Consider the following 19,222-nt stretch of genomic DNA (forward strand, 5'->3'; position numbering starts at 1 on the left):
GCAACATCCAAAAAAGAAACTAGAGATCACCCGACTCCTGAGAACTGCAGGTGGTGCCTGTGGGTGACCTGGGGCCAGCGGAAGGCACCCTCCCATCGTTTCTGGCTTCTCTACCCTGCTCTCTGCATCTCCAGGGGCCCCCACCTACCCACTCGAACAGCAGCCCCTCACCCGGGACTGACCGTTCTTTTCAGGGTCTCCGTACACCAGCCCACCGGGCACCTGACGACCAGAAGCATCCTGGTTTACACGTCCCCTCCTCCCACAAAGCTCAGCTGGTCACAGGCTGCCTCTGATTACGTCCCCAGGCTGACAGCAGTGAGGGCCGATTTCCTGGAGGAAGCCAGAAACCCTGGTATTCCTCCCCACCTTCAGTCACTCACAGTTTCCACTTCGTTTCCTGTAAATTCATCTTCCATCCATCCATCCATCCTCTCAACTCCAAGGCCAGTGCCAGGGCCCCAGCCACAACCATCTCTCTCCCAGCTCCTTGCATCAGCCTCCTTGCACCTCCTCACTCCCAAGGCATCATCCTTCGGTCCAAAAGATAAAACCAACGACTTCCCTGATGGTCCAGTGGTTAAGACTTTGCCTTCTGATGTAGGAGGGAGCAGATTCAATCCCTGATCAGGGAGCTGAGAAACCAAATGACTCACAGCCAAAAAAACAAAAGGTAAAACAGAAGCAATGTTGTAACAAATTCAATAAAGACTTTTAAAATGGTCCACAGAAAAAAATAAAAATAAAACCAAGTGAATATCCTGCTTCAAGCCCCACCCACCCCTCAGTTCACTGCCACACCCACACAAGAACGACCAGAGGACCCACCGTGGAGCCATAATCTCCCCAAACTTGGAAACCTTGCAAAGTGCCTCACAGGAGATGGACACCTCTGGTTCATTCATCCAGAACGCTGTCCAGCAAGGAGACGGGACTGCGACTCCTGCAGCCGTGACTCCGTGACCCTCACCACACAATGCTGCCCAAAAGTGAGACCCGAAAGAATGATGATTCCATTCACGTGAAAGAAGACATCGGGCAAAGCTGCCTCAAGACAGCCGCCCACGGGAGCCGCGGACTGGGGAGGGGCTGGACGTGCGGCTTCTCCACCCAGGGGGCCAGCTGCGGGATGTGGGAAGTCCCTGTGTGGACCCCCCAGGCACATCTCAACAAAACGTGTTCCAAAGGCAGTCGCCTTCGTGTGCACCAACTAAACCCACTTATTAGCTGACATAATGAAAAAGAACACTCCATTTACAATAGCCAAAGATTGGAATTCCCTGGGCAAGACTGGGACAAACCTTTCTGTGGCTCCCACGCCTTGGGCCAATGCGCACAGGCTCCAGGGCGGGCCGGCTTCTGTAGTTGTGGCTCCTGGGCTCCAGAGAGCGGGTTCAGCAGCTGTGGTGCATAAGCACAGCCACACTGCAAAATATGAGATCTTCCCGGACCAGGGATTGAACCCACGTCCCCTGCACTGGCAAGTGGTTTCTCAACCACCTAGACCACCAGGGAGGTCCCTGCTGGGGGGTTTAAACCAGTACAATCTGTGCAAGGTGCCTCGGCAACAGTTACCCAAAGAACTAAGGCCCACTCCTGCCACCGAGCCTCCAAGTTTGGCGTTTACCCCACAAAGATCAGGCTCGGCTTAAGAACCTGGGGCTTCTGTAGCTCAAAATAGGTTGGCTCAGCAGTTTCACCTGTTTCCAGCAACCGAACCAGGCACAAGGCGATGCATGATCCGTCAGCAAGGACCCTCACTGCAGGCCTGTGCGTTACAGCAAAGGAAGGGGAGGCCTGACGTTGTAAACACTCATAAATAGGGGCGGCCAGGGAATGTTATGCTGCTGTAAAAACGGAATGGAGACATCTTCAAGGTACTAATATGAAAAGAGGTCCCCAAGAACATGACTAAGAGAATGAAGGCTGACTTCAGCGTCTGTACACTATCCTTCCTTTTCTACTCAAGTAGGAAAGGTGGCTCAGACGGTAAAGAATCCACCCCCAACGTGGGAGACCTGGGCTCGATCCCTGGGTGGGGAAGATCCCCTGGAGGAGGGCATGGCTACCCGCTCCAGTATCTTGCCTGGAGAATCCCCATGGACAGCGGAGCCTGGTGGGCTGCAGTCTGTGGGGTCACAAAGAGTCGGACACAGCTGAGCAACTGAGCATGAACGCAGCAATATAGGGACTTCCCTGGCGGTCCACTGGTTAAGATGTCACCTTCCAATGCAGGGGGTGTCGGTTGGATCCCGGGTCTGAAAGCTAGGATCCCACATGCCTCGTGGCCAAAAAAACAAAAGGTAAAACAGAAGCAATACTGTAACAAGATCAATAAAGGCTTTAGGAAAAAAAAAAAAATAAAGGCTTTAGGAAAGCGTAAGTGCGAATATGTGTATTTGCATATATGCATATGCATGTATGCAAATGTGTCTATACATATACACATACATACACATTTGCTCTTTTCTACACAAAATCACGCTGGAAGGATACACAGGAAGCTGGCGCTAAGTCATGGCTTCTAGGAAGGAGAATGCGTGGAGGGTGTCCTTTTACCTACATTCTTGTGCTGAGGTCACAGATCACCCAGCCAAACATGCAGGGAAATTCGAAGAAGGGAAGGGGAGGAAGCCAGCCCCAGCCCCCACCTCACTCGGGGACCCGCAGCGACACTCACCAGGGCGCGTAGGAGGCCGCTATGAAGAAATAGATGACCATGCGGTCCGACATGTGCAGACAATGCTCTACCGTCCTGCAGCAGAGAAGGCGGGTTACAGGGCCCAACCTGGACAAATGGGCTTTGGGGACGGGGGCCTGGGCACAGGGCTGATGAGCCTCCATCCAGCCACGACCCCTCGGGCCTCAGTGTCCCCCCATCTGTGAGTGACCAAGGCAGTGCTTTTCCAGCCGGGCTCCCTGTCAGCCCAGGGGCTGAATGGAGAAACCTCGGGGCTCCCGTCAAGGACCCTCCTCCCCCTGACATCCTACTTCTCTAACCAAAGCAACTCTGCATTCTGTTTTACATTCTGGGCTTTTCGAAAGATTTCAAATGATAAAAAATTCAGTAGCTTAAAAAAACACAGACTCACAATACACAGAGAGAATCACAGTCTGCAAAATACAGACTCAGATACAGAGAAGAAACGAGCGGTCACCAGTGGGGAGAGGGAAGGGGAGGGGGCAAGACAGGGAAGGCGATGAAGAGATACAAACTGTTAGGTTTAAAACAGGCTACAAGGGGAGTTCCCCGGTGGTCCAGTGGGTAGGACTGGGTGCTTTCACTGCGGTGGCCTGGGTTCAATCCCTGGTCAGGGAACTAAGATCCCGCATGCCTTGAGATGCGGCTAAATAACTAAACATTGAGTAATAAAACACAATAAAATAAGCTACAAGGACGTATCATACAATACGGGGAATATAGCCAGTGTTTTGCAGTTACTATAAATGGAATATAATCTTTAAAAAATTGTGAGTCGCTAATTGTACGCCTGTAACTTATGTGGTACATCAACTGTACTTCAATTAAACAGTGAAAAAAATTCAACTATACTCAATATTTTTAATAACCTAGATGGGAAAAGAATCTGAAAAAGTATATGTCTGTGTGTGTGTGTATGTGTGTAACTGAATCACTTTGCCGTACATCTGAAACTACACAAGATTGTAAACCAACTACGCTTCAGTTAGAAAAAATAAAAGTGAACTAAAAAATACATACTCAATAGAAGCACAGCAAGCAGAAGAAAACATGGAAAATTAAACATGTATTAATTTTACTTCAGTCTCTTTTCATTCATCCAGCAAACCTAGGTACCCCTGAAGACCCTCTAGGTTCTGGTATTCCGGTTCAGGTCCAAGTTCTGGAGCCAGAAGGCCGGGGTTCGGATCCCAACCCTACCATGGAGGAACGATGACCCTGAGCAAGAACTTGCCCTCCCTGGTCTCAGCTCCCTCATCTGTGAAACAGGGAGGAGTACTGGCATCCTACCACGGGGTGAGGGTGAAGAGGGTCAGGATTCAGCACCACGCAAAACAGGAAGTGCTCATAAACGTCACCTGTTTCCATTATGGCCTCACCTTCAAGAGCAGACTACACTCCTTAACACATCTGGCCAGCGTGCTGCAGCCTCCAAAACGGTCCCCAAGGAGCCCCGCCTCCTGGTCCCCACACCTTCACACCCTCGTGCGGCCCTTCCCACAACAAGCACAGCAAACGCGTGGAGCCGACGCGAGGTCGCACACGCGTTGGAGTGTGGTTTCTGAGGCTGACCACCTCCCCCTTGTTCTCTTGGAGCATTAACTACGGAGGGGAACAAGCCACGGGGCCGTGGAGAGGTCCCTGCTGCTACTAAGTCGCTTCAGTGGTGTCCGACTCTGTGCGACCTCATAGACGGCAGCCTACCAGGCTCCCCCGTCCCTGGGATTCTCCAGGCAAGAACACTGGAGTGGGTTGCCATTTCCTTCTCCAGTGCATGAAAGTGAAAAATGAAAGTGAAGTCGCTCAGTCGTGTCTGACTCGTAGCAACCCCATGAACTGCAGCCTACCAGGCTCCTCCATCTATGGGATTTTCCAGGCAAGAGTACTGGAGTGGGGTGCCACTGCCTTCTCTGGAGAGGTCCCAGTAGGTAACTAATACAAACTGTGATTCAGCCTGGCCACTGCGGCCCTCATTAAACGTGGCCAGCGTTTCTATCTGATGCTGGGCTAACTGCATGTCTCCCTAGAAATACAGGGAGTAACAACAGCTGACATGCACAGAGCACATTCTGTAATCAGAGCACCGTGCAAAGCTCTTAAGCATGACCTCTTTAACCCCACCTAGGGGGGCAGGGCCACGACTTCATCCACCACGTCACACTGAAGGGCAGCACGGTCCCACCGCTGACAAGTGGGCCCCCACCCAGGGACGGGTGTCTTTAGAAGGAAAAGGAGAGGGGGCCTGGGACACACAGAGGCACAGAAGGAGGCCTATGGAGACAGGCGGAGACTGGAGTGACGCTGCCACAAGCCGGGGAACCGGGGAGCCTCCAGAAGCTGGAGGAGGAAACACAGGGTCCTCCCCTGGAGACGTGGCCCCACTGACTTGCTGATCTCAGACTCTGGCCTCCTAGACCGTGAGCGGCTAAGCTCCTGTTGTTTCAGGATGCTCCGTGTGTGGGAATTTGTTACAGCACCCACAGGACTCTCATACAGTGGGGTCCACCAGGACCCATGGAAACAATGGGGACAGGACTGGTGGGATACAGCAGAGTCGCAGGGCTTCTGGGGGGCAGGAGGGGCATGGGGACATGGGGACCAGTGATCACTGCAGCTGCTGCAACAGACCAGAGAGTCCCCTTACTCTGTGGGGGCCCTGGAGTCCTGCAATCAGTTCTGGCTTGGCCACGACCAGCGAGGTAACCTTAAGCATGTCCCGTCACCTTCCACATTCAGAGTCGCCATCCACAAAAACCAGGATTCTGTAAGCTGCCACGTGGATGAGCCCCGGGATGTCTCAGAGAAGCCGGTGACAAAGGGCAGAAGCACCCCAAGTGTCCGTAACAGCTGAATGGATCAACAAAGTGCGGTCCAACCGCAGAGTGAGACATGCTTCAGCCTTGAGAAGGAAGGCGACTCTGACACCTGCTGTGGCGAGGGTGAGCTCTGAGGACACTGTGCTCACAAAAGGGTAAGCAGTATATGACCCCACTTACACGGGGTGCACAGAGCAGACAACTCATAGAGACAGAAAGTAGAAGGGCGGTGCCAGGGGCCGGGAGGAGATGGGGTGTTAGTGTTTAATGGAGACAGGGCCTCGGTTTGGGAAGATGAAAATATTCAGCAGATGGATGGTAGTGATGGTTGTACAACAGCGTTAATGTGCTTAATGCCACTGGAGGTACACTTGGAAACGGTCAAGATGGTGAATTTTACACCGTGCTTATTTACCACAAAACAAATCAAAATTAAAATCCAGGATGCTAATGCCTACACAGCAGAATTTTTGGAGAGATCCAAAGTGACAGCTGCAGAGTGCCTGGAACCTAGGGGTGCCCAGAAACGGGCAGTTACTGTGACAGTTAAGGGTCCCTCATAACGACCTGGGAGTGAGGGGCTTGCTCTTTCGGCTGCTCAGAGGGCAGCAAATGAGTCTTCTGAGGGTGAGGGGGTCCCCCGGGGGGACTCAACCCCGCCGGCCTGAAGCAAACATGGCACAAGGCCTTCCATCCTGGGCCCCTCTGTGCTCAGCCAAGCACAGCCCGAGGCATCTTGCCCCACCTCAGCCCGCCGTGGGCCCCAGCCCTGGTGACCCCGCCGTGCGCATGCCCCCACCAGTGGGCTGGGCAGCAGGCACCTGAGGTGGCTCTTCTTCCAGGAGATGGTGTGGAACACGGTGGACACCACGAAGAGCCCGCAGAGCCCGAGGCCGTAGATCCAGGCGGAGATGGCCTCCCAGTCGTCGTCCGACAGGAAGTAGAGGTTGGAGCTGCCGAGGATGCTGGGGATGATCCAGAGCTGGAGGCAGGGAGGGGGTGGTGCTGCAAGGCCGGCCTCTGGAGCGGGGGCCAGGCAAGTGCAGAGCCCCCGGGAGACCCCCACGCGTCTTCTCCAGACCTGCACTGCCCGACAACTCCCTGTGGTGGAGGGAAGGTTCCAGACCTGCGCTGCCCGACGGAACTCCCTACAGTGGTGGAAACGTTCTAGACCTGTGCTGCCCCACAGAACTCCCGTGGTGGAGGGAAGGTTCCAGACCTGCGCTGCCCGACGGAACTCCCTGTGATGGAGGGAAGGTTCCAGACCTGCGCTGCCCCACAGAATTCCCGTGGTGGAGGGAAGGGTCTAGACCTACACTGCCCGACGGAACTCCCGTGACAGAGGGAAGGGTCTAGACCTGCACCGTCCAGGATGGAAGCCTCCAAGCCCACACAGCTACCAAGCACATGAAATGTGGCTTGTACCACTAAGGACTTGCCGTTTTCATTTTCTGTCATCTTAACTGGCTTCAACTTTGAATCCAACAGCCACACCAGGACAGTGGCAACCATACTGGACAGCATAGCTCTAGACAATGTAGCGGTAAAACAGGAAGCCAAGATCTCCTGTCTTCAGGACGCGTCTCTGGCCGCTGCCCCCATCCTGCATGTCCGCTGCTAACCCGGCTTCAAGCACCCTAGACTGGCCATGATGCTTCACACTGCCACATTGATGCCCACGGGGTTCTCCCCGAAGACGTCCCTCCCCACAATGTCTACCTGGAAAACTTACTCTTCAAATCTTGGTTTATCCGTTGGTTTCTCTGAGAAATCTCAGAGTTCTCCAAAGCACTGGGCAGGGGGTGGGGAGTACAGAGTCTCCAAAAGAGTTTGTCTGATTCTGTGTGTTAGGAGCACTTATTCTGGAGACAGACCCTACAGCAGCTCCAGCCGACAAAACTACTTAATACAATGCAGGTGGCACAGCAAATTTTATTTTTAATTATTTTTTAACTTATTTATGTGGCTGTGCCAAGTCTTAGTCACGGCACTCGGTATCTTCAATCCTCATTGCTGCGTGCAGGATCTTTAGCTGCAGCGTGCAAACTCTTAGTGGGGGCATGTGGGACCTTGTTCCCTGACCAGGGATCAAACCCGGGGCCCCCTGCGCTGGGAGCACACAGTCTTAGCCACCAGACCACCAGGGAAGTCCCAGCACAGGTAATTTTAGATTTTCCAGTAGCCACATTTTAAAAATGAAAAAATACATTTATTAATATATTTGCTTTATTAATATATTAATTGATATATTTTATTAATAAATAATTTATGTAAATTATATTTAAATATAACATTTCAATATATTGTTAATATATTAATTTTTAATATATTTGACTTTATTAATATATTTTGCTTAGTCCGATATATCCAAAGTATCCTTTCAACATGTCATTAATATAAAAAGAACTAAGATATCTTGCATTCTTTTTTTCACGCTGCATCTTAAAAAGCTGCCATGTAGTCTGCACTCACAGCACACCTCAGTTCAGACGTGCCGTATTTCAGCTGCACGAGGCCAGTGGCTATGAAGCTGGACAGCGTAGGTCCGGATCTTCATAAGATCCTCAAAGGGGCCCAAAGGCGTAAGGACCGCTGCCCAGAGCAGGATTTCGTTGGGGAGATGGCAAGTATTCCAGGCCCCGGGAACAGCATGTGCAAAGACACTGGGTCATGCCTTCTAGTTTGGAAACAGTGGGTGGAATTCAGGGTGCTGGCGCCTGGGGGCAAGATCACGGCACGGGGAGGTGGGGCGACGTTCAGGCTAAGACCTGTATCTGGGAGCTTCTACCGAGCCCGGACGGTGTACCGGGTACTAGGGAGCCACTGAAGGTTCTTAAGGCCAAAGAGAGGCGCGCTCAGAGCCACAGTCCTTTACCCACATGACCTTCCCTCGGGATCCCCCTGAGGGGCAGGCCCCTCGGGTCACCACCGTGGGATGAGAACACCGACTCCAAGGGCAACAGGCTGCCTCCCGGCCCCTCCTGTGCCGCTCAGCCCCCCGAGACTCACAGCGTGGGTGGCACAGTTGGCAGCATGCTCATACTCCGTGGGCTGGTACCTCTTGTGGGCGGGAACCCGGTGGTTCATGAACCTGGGGGGAGACACACAATCCCCGGCAGCTGGGTGGAGGCAGCCGGCAGCAGCCCTGGTCACAGAGCCCCGGGGCCCCCGGCTCTGCTGGTGGGGAGGGCCCGCCTTGGCTCCCCTCCCCTCCCCTCCCCTCACTCTCTCTATTACACCTTTTTTGGACTATCCAGCATTTTAAGCCAAATCCCCAAAGTCACATTTGCTAAATATCAGGTTGCAGGGAATTCCCTGACAGTCCAGTGATTAGGACTCTTTGCTCTCACTGCCGACGGCCCAGGTTCAATCCATGGTCAGGGAACTAAGATCCTGCAAGTCATGAAGTATGGCTAAAATATTAATAAATAAATAAATCCTGGGGCGTAGCATGCTCTTTCATTTCCTATTTTTAATTTTCTTTATGTGTCACAGATACACGGTCTATAGCTCCCCAGGGTTCAGTTCCATGGATTTTACACCGACACACACCCACGTGACCACCACCCAGAGCACCCAGAGGTCCTTTCCCAGGCCCTAGAAAGTGCCTTCACGCCCCTTCCCCAGGGCACCACCCCTCAAGGAACCCACCCCCGACACACATACACTGCCACTGTAGACTAGTCTCGCCGGTTCTTGATCTTCCCATCTGTGGGATCACACAGCACACTCCCTCTGGGTCTGGCTCCTTGCGCTCAGCGAGACTTTTGTCAGATGCAATAATTGGTTGCTTTCATAGCAATAGACTATTTTGCCAGGTGAGCAAACCACAATTCATTTATCCCATCTACTGGAGGTGGACGTTCCAACTTGAGGCTGTTATGGTAACTCTGCTGTGAGCGTTCATGGTAGGGAACATACGCACTCATTTCTGCTGGGCATTGATCCATAGGTGGAATGGCCAGGTGACTTTATCTTAACAGTAAACACTCCTTTTTAAAAAACCTTTTTTGGCCACATGCGGGATCTTACTACCCCAAGCAGGGATCGAACCCGTGGCCCCTGCAGCGACTGTGCAGAGTCCTAATGATCGCACCAGCAGGAAAAGCGAAAGTGAAAGTCGCTCAGTCCTGTCCGACTCTTTGCTACCCCATGGACTACACAGTCTGTGGAATTCTCCAGGCCAGAATACTGGAGTGGGTAGTATTCCCTTCTCCAGGGGATCTTCCTAACCCAGGGATAGAACCCAGGTCTCCCAGAAGTTCCAACAAGAAGCATTCCTGATGTTCTGGTGTCTTTAGACAATCTTCCAAGCCCCAGCCCTGCCTCTGTCTGCCCCAGTCTCTCTCCTCCTCCTCACAGGAGCTCCACCGGCCCACAGAGCCATCACGACCCCTGCTTTCCAGAAGGGACACCCTAGGGCAGAGTCAGGAAGCGACATCACCCAGGTGGGACGGGACGGTGCACCTGACCGACAGGACTCCCTGCAGGCGTCTCCAGGCCAGGCTGGCAGGGGGCTGGGGGCTGGGGGATAAGAGCTGCAGGCAGGACCTCACCGGCTCAGAGTCGGGCAAGTGGGCGGTTCACCTTGGACTCTGCCAAGAATCATCCACCAGGGGGGTTAAACTCCACTTAAACACCGAAAACAACCCCCGACCCCAGGAACCCGATTATTACTAGAAAGAGCCACCAACATGAGAAACGAGGGTATGGTTCAGAACAAAGGGCTCAGTGCAGAAAGGTGCACAGAGCATTTATAAAGCACCACTGTGCGCTGTGTCCACGCTAGGTGTGGGACACTGCCCTGCGGGCCAGCGGTTAAGACTGCGCTCCCAATGCGTGCTGCGTGGGTCCACTTAGCATTTGCTGAGTACCTCCCATATGCTGGATCTACACCACTAAAGCAAAAAAAAAAACAACAAAAAAGAGCGTTATAACAGCTGAATTGAGTCCTCCCAAAATTCCTGTGCTAAAGTCCTGACCCCCCAGGACCTCGGAATCTGACTTATTTGTAAAGAGCTGCAGATGTAATCAGCTGAGATGAGGTCACACTGAGGGGGGTGAGCCTCTCATCCAACATGACAGGTGTCCTTGTAAGCAGAGGAGAGCCACAGAGAGCAGACAGGGTGGAGACAGGCCTGGGGCAGCTTCACACTGAAGGCGCAGGCAGCCGGTAGCAGCTGGGAGGGAGGCCCGGAGCAGGTGCATCCGCAAGCCTCCAGAGGGAGCCAAACCGGGGCCCGATTCCCGTTGCTTTAAGCCACTAACTGTGGGGACTTCCCTGACGGTCCACTGGTTAAGACTCTGCTTCCACTGCAGGAGGCAAAGGTTCGATGCCTGGTTGGGGAACTAAGATCACGTATGTAGCGCAACGTGGCAAAAAAAATAATATAACAATTAAGCCACAAAGTGTGTGTCCATCCGTTCCCAGAGACACGAACCCAGGGACACACGGTGTTCCCTTTGGCAGACTCTGCCCCAGAGCCCCCCAGAGAGGCGGTGCTAGTCTACGCCCCACTCTGATTGGGCTGGGGGCCGGGACTCCGAGGTGAGCTGTGAAGGGGAGAGCTGACACCTTTCTCCTGAGCGGGAAACCAAGTCTCCCCCACCTGTAGCCGGGACTGCCCTCTCCCCTGCCCCTTTAACAAACACCGAGCCCCCCGCGGTGCCAGCCACTTGGTCTGAGGGTGATGTCACGGTTGCCAGGGCGACCAGGATGGGGCAGTTTATTTATTTATTTCTGGGCTCCACAAAACTTTCCTTGTCTTTCACCCGGGGCTGCCGCTATTGAATGAGGTCGGGAGAGTGGAGAGGGGCCAGGGGCAAAGACCCAAGACACAGAGTTCCCACAGCCTGCAAGAAATGGTTTCTTTAACTCCTTGTGGCGTTCTTTTTTCTTCCTTCATAAACCTCCAGGCAGGCATTTTGAAGAGGACAATGCACTCACTGTTTCTTTTTAATTTTCCTTTCCATTTAGGTTCAGTAAAATTTCCCCTTTTCGCAGCACATCTTTATATAAGTTTAGGTAAATGGAGAGAGCTGTATAACCACCGCCATAACCAAGAGAAAGAAAAGGTCCATCACCCCCCCCCCGAACGCCCTCCTGCCTCCCGCTGCCCCGTCCCTTTCTGCAGCCCTGTAGCCGCTGCTCTGCTCTCTGACCCCTTGTAGCTTTCCCATTTCCAGAGCCTCATACATGGGATCGTACAGAAGCCCTGCAGACATTTATTTATATATATTTTTTTTACTGTCTAAAAAGAATTGATTGCCTAAAGTCAAGTGTATTCTTAGATGAAAAGAAACTGTGCTTGGAATGCCAAACAGGGATTTACTTCTTTTCTGCTTAAACTGTATCTAAGACAAAGCTGTTTCCTATGAAGAGCAAATGGACCCTCTAACACTACTATTCTCGGCCACCTCCTTCCAGCCTCTCTTCCTCCGTCCCCAGCACAGTCTTTTGAGTTCGGCTTTCTTCACTCAGCTTAAAGCAGGTTGGCTTCATCCACGCTGTTGCCTGGGTCAATGGTTCCTTCCTTTTCATTGCTGAGAACTAGTCCTTCATGTGGACATGCCATGGCTTGTCTGTTTCCCCAGTACGGGGACGAGGGAGTCGTTTTTAACAGCTGAAATGCAGAGAGAAAATTTAGAATGCTCTGGAACAGAGCTGGCAGCCTTCAAGACTGTAGGAAATTTCAGAGTCAGCATTTCTAGCTAGTTGTTGCTGGTTCAAATAAAGGAGGGAAATGGACCTTCTGCCTCCTTTCTGGAGAACAGAATCCGCGTTCTGGGGCCAGCCCGGCCACTTAGATGACCACGTGGCCGCAGCATTTCATGGGAGTAGGGAGCCTACCTCCTTGTGGAGGGCTCCCAAACTGAGCTGCCAGGAGACCAGGACAGAAGGTCAACTCCCACCCTGAGCTGGTGGGGGCAGGGCTTTGGAGCCAGACACACAGCTGGGTGGAAAGTCCCTGCATGGTCACTTGGCTGCCATGTGACACGGGAAACATCTTAGCGTCTCTGGCCTGCCACACAACTTCCTCATGTGTCCATAGCACACCGCCGCAGGCCCCTCAAACGTACGTTCTTCTTGAATGTAAAATACATTCATTCCATCCCAACAACCCCAAAAGTATCAACTCAACCCAGCATTACCTCTAAAGCCCAAAATTCAAAGTCTCATCGAAACGTCATCTAGGGGCTTCCCTGACGGCTCAGTGGTAGAGAAAACGCCTGCAATGCAGGAGAGGCGAGTTCAATCCCTGCATGCGTCCCCTGCATGGGGAAGATCCCATGGAGGAAGAAATGCAACCTGCTCCAGTATTCTTGCCTGGAGAATCCCATGGACAGAGGAGCCTGGCGGGCTACAGTCCACGGGGTCGCAAAGAGTCAGACACGACTGAGAGAGTGAGCAAGTCAAGTGGAACGGAACATCTAAGGCAGATATGGGTGAGACACGGAAGTACAATTCATTCCAAGGCAAAATTCCTCTCCAGCTGTGAGTCCGGGAAACCAAATACAATGGTGGGATAGGCGTGGGACAGACACTCCCATTAAAAAAAAAAAAAAAAGATACCAAAAAGAAGGAAGGGACTCCAAGCTCTGCAACAAGAGCTGCTGCTGCTGCTGCTAAGTCGCATCAGTCATGTCCGACTCTGTGCGACCCCATAGATGGCAGCCCACCAGGCTCCTCTGTCCCTGGGATTCTCCAGGCAAGAACACTGGAGTGGGTTGCCATTTCCTTCTCCAATGCATGCATGCTAAGTTGCTTCAGTCGTGTCCGACTCTGTGCGATCCCATGGACAGCAGCCCACCAGACTCCCCTGTCCACGGGATTCTCCAGGAGAAGCCCCCATAATGAGAAGCCCGAGCACTGCAACTAGAGAAAGCCCTCGAGCAACAATGAAGACTCAGCGCAGCCAAGACTAAATAAATGAAAGCAAGGGATCTGTTAAGAGTTGGGAAAAAAGAAGGAAGAAGGGGTGACGGGGCCCAAGCAAGTCCAAAGGGGAGCAAGGCAAGCTCCTTGAGACCGTCAGGCTCAATGTCTTCTCTGGTCCCATGCTCTGCCCTCCAGGGGCCCAGGGTGACAGCATCACCCCCACAGCTCAGCAGGTCACCCCACCCCTGAGACGTCCCCACCCTTGGAAACAGGAGCAGCCAGTCCCGCCCCAAGATCTCTGAACCGCCTCCACTCGTGGCTCTTCCCTCTTCCCAAGCAACAGTGCCCGCGTGCAGCCCTCCTCCACGCCTTCGCCCCGGCTGGGAGGACTCTGTCCCTGGCTTCAGGGCAGAGGCAGACGGGCCCACGGTCCCCATCGACACTAACCCCCTCACGAATGGTCCACGGGCCACATCCCCAGCGTTCCCTTCTAAACATGTGCCCGCTATTTAACTAACGTATGGACAGGCGGAGAACTCTCCAAATGTCTACGTCCCGGCTGCTTTTTGCTTCTTCGATTCATTTCTCTCCTCCCGTATCTCACTGTAAGCAGCTGGGAGGACCGAGCCACTCCATCAACACTGGGCTCGGGGACCACGTACGAGTCCCGCCCTACCCAGAACACAAACACAAGACAAGTCGGACAAAGGTCTCAGCTGCTTTATAATGAGGACCTTCTGTCCATTATCCAGCAACATGCCCCTCACCCCACCTGAGACCACGCCACACTGGCCTCAGAATCCCCCGGGAGCGGGGAGGGTGCTGATGACATCCCCATTGCTCAGTTGGAAAAAGTGAGGGCGCGAATTTCTGCCAACATCCGAGTCACGACTGTCATGAATTCTCCCAGAAGATGGAGGCTTTCTCTACCACTCTCTTTTCTTGCCGGGTTCGCACCGGAATTACCTTTAAAAGTCCCTTCTCAGGGGACTTCCCTGGCGGTCCAGTGATTAAGAATCTGCCCTGCAATGCATGGGATGCAGGTTCAATCCCTGGTTGAGGAACTAAGATCCCACACGCTTCGGAGCAACTAAGCCCGAGAGCCCCAGCTACAGAGTCCATGCCCCACGATGAAAGATCTCACATGATGCGACTAAGACCCAGCACAGCAAATAAGTAAATACATTTCTTTAAAAAGTCCCTTCTTGCCTTTTACTTCCATGAACTTCAAAACCCTTCCAGTCCCTACTCCTTCAACCCCAGCCCCATCCCTTATCAGCCCACGCGTCCGTGGACAAGTTACTAAAGCCCTCTGGGCCTCACCTTTCTCATCTGAGCAATGGGGGTGTTATCAGCACCCACCCTGGGGATCCCAAAGGGATGGAATGGGTTAATCTGTGCACAGCACTCAGTACACATTGACCCATGACTGATACTGATGCTTCTCTTACTATAAATCCTCCATGGTATTACTGAACCCACTTTACAGCTGAGAAAACAGAAATTCAAAGGGGTTTGGAGGTCCAGAAAATCAAATCACCTTTCTGATGCAGTACTCTGGCCACCTGATGCAGAGAACTGACTCACTGGGAAAGACCCTGACGCTGAGAAAGATTGAAGGTGGGAGGAGAAGGGGACAACAGAGAATGAGATGGTTGGATGGCATCACCGACTCGATAGACATGAGTTTGAGCAAGCTCCGAGAGTTGGTGATGGACAGGGAAGCCTGGCGTGCTGCAGTCCATGGGATCACAAACAGTCAGACACGACTGAGTGACTGAACTGAACTGAAGTGATTCAAGACAGCTAGGAAAGGATGGAGCCAGGATTTCAGCCTGGGATTGTCCAACCTCAAGACCTGGGCTACAGGACAGTAGCGAGACGCAGTGTGTGAAGTGACCCACGCACAGGAGGCACGTATGCACACGGACCCCTCTCTGCCTCCTCCATCAGCTCTGGAAGAGGTGCTCTAACGTGTCTAAGTAAGGAAAGAAGAAGCTTTGCATGGACAAAGACCCTCTGTTAACACGCCAGCATGGAGGTGACATGAGCTGAATCTCCGCTGAGCCATCACCGCTCCCCTCCCCGGAATCCGACACCACCCAGGACAAGAGCGTCATCATCCGTCACCTAGCAGGTTGGACGAAGGGGCCAGGGCTAGCATTGCTGCCCTTAACAATCACCGGGGAGATCTGAAAAGTCCCTGACAAAACAGAATCAGTGGGGTGGGGGGAAAAGTTTTTTAAACTTCCCATGCGATTCCAGTGCAGGGGCAAGGCTGAGGAGCAGCAGGCTGGAGGAAGAGGCCAGCAGGCAGGGGGTGAGGGGCCCCACCTGGACGGTGCCAGGTGCCACACCGCGGCGATGGCCCCTGACCCCAGCGCCACAGAATGAACACCAGGCCCAGCAGAGGCAGCACATGGACTTCAGCTCACACGCCAGTTCTGATCAACCCATAAGAGCCTGCCTGGAGCGCTGTGCTGAAAGAATTCTGAGAACGAACCTAAGTGATGAATTAGCAATGTCTGCCACGGGCAGGCGAGAGGCAGCCGTCGCTGGTGTTAAGAGTTCCCCGCAAAGCTTCCGCTCCCTCCCCCTCTCCCAGCCTCACAAGCACGCTGTAAACTGAGCAGGGCCGAGGTGATGCTTGTCATTTTATACAGGGATTCTGAGGCACAACTCAGAAGTGGTGCGGCTGACTGCAACCCAGACAGGTTTAGACAATCCGCTCACCACCCTTTCAGCCCTGTCCATGGTCCTGATGGGAGAGTTTCTGCCATCAGTCTTTCACACTGTAGGAGGAAGCGTCTGGTCACCCCCTCCTGGATGGAAGACTGGCTGTGGAGCCAGAGGTGAAGGGAGAGGAGGAACAGAGCCCTTTCCTAGCTCCTGAAAGCCCCACCTCACTGGCCAGGGGTCAGAGCAGCCCTGGACACAAGTCATCCATGACCCCCAGGCCTCCTAAACTCTGGCTGTGTCAATCCCTCCCATGCTGGACTGGCCTCACCAAGACTCCCTCCCAGGCCCCACTGGCCAGGGTAAAGCCCTGGAGGACCCAGAGCATAAACACCTGTGCCAAGGCCAAGAACAGAAATCACCAGGCAGCTCCTGCATGGGCTAGAAGACCCTGTGTTCCAGGGCATCTGCTTCCCTTGTTTTCTATCCCTGACTCACTCCCTGTAATGTCTCCTCACCCCAGGACAGCTCTCTCCATAGTCCACAGTCATCACGCCTCTTGGCCTTGCACACATTGTTCCTTCTGCTTAAAAGTCCCTTTCCCTCTTTTCTAGCTGGTGAACTCCTATTCAGCCCTCAGAACCCAGGGCAAAAGGCCCTTCTCCTGAAAAAGTCTTGCTTGAGCACTACTATCACAACCCCATCCAGATTGGATTGTAAACTGCCCCCTCTCACCTCAAGGCCACTGCTTAGGTTGCCTGTTTGGAATCTCCTTCCCCCTCTAGTCTTCCTGGAGCTTTCCCAGGAAGAAGGTGGCTCTTTCCTCAGGACTCCCACAGCAGCCTGTGTGACCCCTATTGTAGCACAGATGATCCATATTTGGGTGCTTCTGGGTCTGCCTCGGCCCCAAGACTGCAAACCAGGGGACTGGCCCTGATTCCTCTTCACCTACTTGGACCCAATGCAGAGCCTGAATGCAACAGGTGATGCTCGCAAGCAACCAAATAACCAATCATCTTTGAGCATTTACTACGTTGTTCAGACTCAACGTAACCAGTCAGGACAGTCACTGTCTTTTAAAAAACCTTCAGAGCTTTCGGGTTAGATGGATTCCAGAGACATGGGTTAATCCAGCCAGGACCTTGGCTGCCCAAAGGCCACACGATTCCAGGGGTGGGAGACAATTTGCTGGTTTAGAAAAGCAGGAGGTAAGAAAGGAAACCCCAGTGAGAGTCTGGGGAGAAGAGGGGAAATACTGCTTCTTTTCTATTTCTGGGCTGCTTGACCGGCTACAATGTTCATTCGCTAAAAAAAAGTTTTGTTAAAATCTAATAAAATATTTTAAATATGGAAGTCTATGTCTGAAATCAATATTGAAACTCTATGTTCTCCAACCTACAGCATTAGAGTTGGAAGAGGAGAGAGGCTGGTCCCAAAGAGAGTTCTGGAAACCATCCAACTGCCCATCCAGAGTCCCTTGGAAATAGAAGGCAGAGGGTCCCAAACAGAACTAGACTGCAGAGAGAACCAGTCAGAGAATACCTTGCACTCAGAGACGCGGGCGCATCACAATCATGGCACCAAACAGGACGGGCTCTCTTACATAAACTTCGAGAACCGGCAACAGTAGTCTTTGAAGATAAAAACCAGGACAGTGGCTACCCTTGGAATCATTAAGGGATCTGATCCAGGTGCTGGTCCCACGGGTGTGCTCAGTCTTCCAGCCCTAAGGAAAGGCGCACAATTTCCAGTAGTTGCTGTTATTCAGTTGCTAAGTCGTGTCTGACTCTTTGCGGCTGCATGGACTGCAGCATGCCAGGCTGCCCTGTTCTTCACTGTTTTCTGGAGTTCGCTCAGATTCATGTCCATTGAATCAGTGATGTTACCTAACCATCTCATCTGCTGCCATGCCCTTTGCCTTTTGCCTTCAATCTTTCCCAGCACCAGGGTCTTTTCCAATGAGTCAGTTCTTTGCATCAGGTGGCCAAAGTATCGGAGCTTCAGCCTCAGCGTCAGTCCTTCCAATGAATATTTAAGGTTGATTTCCTTTAGGATCGACTGGTTTGATCTCCTTGCAATCGGAGGGACTCTCAAGAGTCTTCTCCAGCACCACAGTTCAAAATCATCAGTTCTCTGGTGCTCAGCCTTCTATATGGTCCAATTCCCACATCCATACATGACTACTGAAAAAAAACATAGCTTTGCCTATATGGACTTCTATCAGCAAAATGATGTTTCTGTTTTTAATATGCTGTCTGGATTTATCATAGCTTTCCTTCCAAGGAGCAAGTGTCTTTTAATTTCATGGCTGCAGTCACCATCCACAGTGATTTAGGAGCCCTAGAAAATAAAATCTGTCACTGTGAGAGAGTCATTTCCTAGGCAGGTTGATAGGGAGTCTAGGGGTCCCCAAGGAGAGAAGGGTCTGGAATTCTCAAGGAGGAAGAAAGGACAAACTTTTCTTTCTCCACATTCCTTAGGATTATATAACAATAATGTATACTGCCTGAGGACAGTCTCTGGATTAAAGACAGTCTTTGGATTCAACCTTCTGTTATTTTAAAATGTTAATTATGGGAGTATACCTGGTCTTTACAAGGATGTATCTTGCCTGAGGGCAGTGTTATCTTAAAATGTAAATTATGGAGTAGGTCGGAGGAGGTCTTTACAACCTCCAGACATTGTTTGGATTATATAACCTCATTGTTAACACTAGCAAGGGGGTACTCTTTCTGCCCCCTTCTGATGCCTGTCAGAAGCTTTCTCTATCTCCTTTATACTTTAATAAAACTTTATTACACAAAAGCTCCGAGCGATCCGTCTCTGGCCCCGGATTGAATTCTTCTCCTCCGGGGGCCAAGAACCCCGGTGTCTTCGCGTGATTCAACAACAACCTTTCATTTGGGGGCTCGTCCAGGATCCTTCAGGACAAGGTAAGGATGCTTGGAGCTTTAGTTCTTTGTTCTCTTGGCGAACACGTTTTCTGCTGTGCTTTACTAACTCTACCGTGTGCTTGTGTGAATGAATGGCATGCCCTGCGTGAAGCAAGTAAGGAGCCCTGCTCTGCGGTTCCACGGTGATCTCATACGGCTTATGGCAGAAACCTGTCGGGGCGTTATACCAACCTGCCAATGCCAAGAGGCACCCAAT

General features: G+C 52.2%; 1 protein-coding gene across 11 annotated transcripts in view; it reads right to left on the reverse strand.

The window, feature by feature from the left end:
• Positions 1-19,222, reverse strand: part of LOC113883187 (monocyte to macrophage differentiation factor 2) — a 125,584-nt gene that overhangs the window by 79,397 nt on the left and 26,965 nt on the right. For 8 of the 11 annotated variants that reach the window (XM_027526608.1, XM_027526607.1, XM_027526609.1 and 5 more), the window contains 3 exons: positions 8,527-8,608; positions 6,339-6,499; positions 2,681-2,755 (listed from right to left, as the gene is read on the reverse strand). In XM_027526608.1, the coding sequence (XP_027382409.1) occupies positions 2,681-2,755; positions 6,339-6,499; positions 8,527-8,604 (314 nt within the window). In that variant the 5' untranslated portion in view covers positions 8,605-8,608. Of the gene's footprint in view, positions 1-1,301; positions 2,050-2,680; positions 2,756-6,338; positions 6,500-8,526; positions 8,611-17,614; positions 17,883-19,222 lie in introns of those variants that run through there. The other 3 variants (XM_027526610.1, XM_027526612.1, XM_027526613.1) reach the window with 3 other exon arrangements.

Source organism: Bos indicus x Bos taurus, chromosome 25 (assembly GCF_003369695.1).
Source record: "Bos indicus x Bos taurus breed Angus x Brahman F1 hybrid chromosome 25, Bos_hybrid_MaternalHap_v2.0, whole genome shotgun sequence".
Classification (NCBI taxonomy): domain Eukaryota; kingdom Metazoa; phylum Chordata; class Mammalia; order Artiodactyla; family Bovidae; genus Bos; species Bos indicus x Bos taurus.